The 3,626-nt window shown below is 41.2% G+C and overlaps 1 protein-coding gene across 1 annotated transcript; it reads left to right on the top strand.

Moving 5' to 3' along the window:
• The first annotated feature begins 767 nt into the window (after positions 1-767).
• LOC107576773 (butyrophilin subfamily 2 member A2-like) lies at positions 768-2,442 on the top strand. The gene is made up of 3 exons (XM_016262905.1): positions 768-834; positions 2,005-2,240; positions 2,392-2,442. Exons 1-3 carry the CDS (start codon positions 813-815, stop codon positions 2,440-2,442), a joined length of 309 nt encoding a protein of 102 aa, XP_016118391.1. The 5' UTR covers positions 768-812.
• The last annotated feature ends 1,184 nt before the right edge of the window (positions 2,443-3,626 follow it).

The raw sequence follows: 3,626 nt of genomic DNA, 5'->3' as shown, positions 1-3,626 counted from the left end.
AGGTTAGCAGCGGCGAGATGAGAAGAAAGTTCCCTAATTTGTGACAAGTGATCAGTCAGGTATTACTATATAAAACCACATGATCAATGTAGGCCTCACATCTGTGCATCCCATATAAAACACTGTTACCAAGACGCTGAAATGTGTCCGGAGCATTTCGTACTCCAGATGGCATAACTTTATACCATCAATCTGCTTCTGGATGCGTTATATGTCTGTATCTGAGTTTCTCTCAGGTCTGAATGATGTGATTGTGTTGATGTGTGTCGATGGAGACGATTGTGGTGAATGTGGTTTGATTTCAGTCTCAAGCTGAGCACACAGAGCGTCAGATTAAACAGCAGTTTGAGAAGCTTCATCAGTTTCTCAGAGATGAAGAAGAAGCTACAATCACTGCACTGAGGGAGGAAGAGGAGCAGAAGAAGCAGATGATGAAGGAGAAGCTGGAGGAGATGAACAGACATGTCTCAGCTCTTTCACACACAATCAAAGACATGGAGGAGATTATGAAAGCCAGTGACGTCTGCTTTCTGAAGGTCTGATTTCAGATGATTGATTGATTGATGATTGATTGAGTTGTTGATGATCAATGGTGTGTTTGTTCTGCAGGAGTTTCCAGTCTCAATGGAAAGGTGAGTGATCTGCTGCTGTCTCTGCTCTCTCTGCTTCTGATCCAAAGCCACTGCAGTTCTGATCCTGAATGTTCTTCCAGAGTCCAGATCTCATCACAGCCGGATCCACAGACTACTTCTGGAGCTTTGATTCATGTGCCACGTTACTTGGGCAACCTGCCCTTCAGAGTCTGGAAGAAGATGCAGGACATGGTCCAGAACAGTGAGTCTGACTGCAGAAGATCTGAGCTCGCATACACACACACTGGAAATGATGCAATATTGACAGATTTCAGCATTATGTGTGAAGAACCAGATCATCTGCTCCACCAAAATCAGCAGCTCACTTTAGAAAGGGGTTTAAAAAGTACTCAAAAACTGTACTGTACAGACAGACAAACAAAAGTTAAATTTAAAGGGAGAAAAGCAAATGCAGTGGCACAGATCAAACATCTATCTAGTGCAACAACAACAATTAAACTGCAGCACAGTGGAGCAGAAACAAATCCATCCTTCACACCTTAATGCCATCCCATACATGTACCACTTTCTTTCTTCAGATGAACACAGACTAAGAGTTTAGGAAAAATAATCAATCAAAGGCAGTGGCACAGATCCTTTGAATTACTGTAAAAATGTATTTAGCTTCCTTTTAATATGTAGAACTAATTATATTTAATTTTTAGTTTTAGTCATTTGAATACTTTAGTCATTTGATTTATTTTATTTCGAGCCAAAGCAACTTTTCTAATCATTTGATTTTATTTGTATAGATTATCATCTAATGTTTATAATTTATTTTAAGTTGTATTTTAATTACTGAATAATTAAAGAAATAACTGAATAATTTAAGTTGTAGTTTTTGTTAATACCAGCAAGCTTATTATTGTTCTTATTATTATTAATAATGTTTATTATTATTATTATTATTATTATTATTAACATTTATTATTATTAGCATTATTGTGGAATAATATCTAGTGTTTATTTATTAATAATAATAATTAGGCAGCATTCAGTAAAAGCTTTGTGATTCATACAAGAGAAACACTGAGGATTGCAGAATAACTGTATTATTATTATAGTTGATCTCGTTTGAATATGAAATCATGTGTACAGTTCTGTTGTATTAAGATGTTGTATTAAAAGCAGCTTCTGACTATAATGTAATATAAATGAGAGCGTAAATGAAATGAATATGTGTTGAGTTTGTGTCCCTCACTGTTTCTGATGTAACGTTCAGTATTGATAAATCACACAGAGAATGACTGACAGTGATGAGAGGAACATGTCTGATGTGTTTGATCATAATTCATAATCATCTGTGTTGTGTTCACTCTTGATCATTATATGAACATCAGAATAACAGCATCTGTTGATTGTGTCTCTTCAGCGCCTGTGATTCTGGATCCAAACACGGCTCATCCACGTCTCGTTCTGTCTGATGATCTGACCAGTGTGAGAGTCAGCGGTTATCAACCTGTTCCTGATAATCCCGAGAGATTTGACTGGTATCCCTGTGTTCTGGGTTCAGAGGGTTTTAACTCAGGAACACACTGCTGGGATGTGGAGGTTAAACAGAGTAAACACTGGAGTCTTGGAGTAACTACAGCATCAGACGAAACCTACGCTCCCTTTCCCCCTCCCATCTTTCCTCCGTTGTATCCTCCTCTCTTCCCTCCCCTACCCATTTCTCATCTCTGGATGTGAATGCAGCAACTGACACTTTATGTTCTACTTTAACCTCTTGTCTAGATGATATTTGTCCTCTCTCCTCCAGGCCAGCACGGGCTGTCCCCTCGAACTCCTGGTTATCCGATGTTCTTCGTGAACATCGGACCAAACTCAGGGCAGCTGAGAGAAAATGGTGCAAATCAAAAGATCCGTCAGACCTCAGTATGTATCAGTCTTTGCTTTCATCTTTCTCTGCTGAAGTCCATACTGCCAAATCTTCATACTTACACAACAAGATCAAAAGCGCTCCAGACGCACGTAATCTCTTCAAAACTTTCCATTCTCTCCTCTGTCCCCCTCCACCACCTCCTACCACTTCTATAACAGCTGATGATTTTGCCACATTCTTCACAGACAAAACCAGAACAATTAGTAGCCAATTCTCAGCCCCACACACACAGGACTTCAAACCAACCCCACCCACTGCAAAAACTCCCATCTTCTCCTTCTGTCCCCTCACTGAGACAGAGGTATCAAAACTTCTGCTCTCCAGCCATCCTACAACATGCCCTCTAGACCCAATCCCCTCGCACCTCCTCCAAGCAATCTCTCCTACACTTTTACCAGCACTCACACACATCATCAATACATCTCTCCTCACAGGCACCTTCCCCACTGCATTCAAGCAGGCTCGGATAACCCCACTGCTCAAAAAACCTACATTAAACACTTCACTTACAGATAGCTACAGACCTGTCTCTCTCCTTCCATTCATAGCGAAAACCCTCGAAAGAGTTGTTTTCAACCAGATATCATTGTTTCTTTCACAGAACAACAAACTGGATCCTAACCAGTCAGGTTTCAGGAGTGGCCATTCAACTGAGACTGCGCTACTGTCAGTCACAGAAGCCTTGCGGATTGCAAAAGCTGATTCCAAATCATCAGTCCTTATTCTGCTGGATCTTTCTGCTGCTTTTGACACTGTCAATCATCAGATCCTCCTGTCTGCCCTCTCTTCAATGGGCATCACAGGGATTCCACTTCGCTGGTTTGAATCCTATCTCACTGGTAGGTCTTTCAGGGTGTCTTGGGGAGGGGAGGTATCCAAAGCACATCAACTTGTCACTGGGGTTCCTCAGGGATCAGTTCTTGGACCCCTCCTCTTCTCCATATACACAACTTCACTGGGTCCCATCATACAGGCACATGGCTTCTCCTACCATTGCTATGCTGATGACACACAGCTCTATCTCTCATTTCAACCAGATGATCCGACGGTAGCTGCACGGATCTCAGGCTGCCTGGCAGACATCTCGGCATGGATGAAAGAATATCACCTAC

This window comes from Sinocyclocheilus grahami, unplaced genomic scaffold, assembly GCF_001515645.1.
Source record: "Sinocyclocheilus grahami isolate Dianchi unplaced genomic scaffold, SAMN03320097.WGS_v1.1 scaffold4316.1, whole genome shotgun sequence".
Taxonomy (NCBI): Eukaryota; Metazoa; Chordata; class Actinopteri; order Cypriniformes; family Cyprinidae; genus Sinocyclocheilus; species Sinocyclocheilus grahami.
This window is presented reverse-complemented; position numbering and strand designations above follow the sequence as displayed.

Bases quoted from the DNA above. Each gene is read 5' to 3' on its own strand.
- LOC107576773 (XM_016262905.1), top strand. From the start codon at position 813: ATGCAGGACATGGTCCAGAACA. The intron at 835-2,004 runs GTGAGTCTGACT...GTGTCTCTTCAG, and splicing joins GCAGGACATGGTCCAGAACA to CGCCTGTGATTCTGGATCCA. The intron at 2,241-2,391 runs GCTCCCTTTCCC...TCTCTCCTCCAG, and splicing joins CAGCATCAGACGAAACCTAC to GCCAGCACGGGCTGTCCCCT.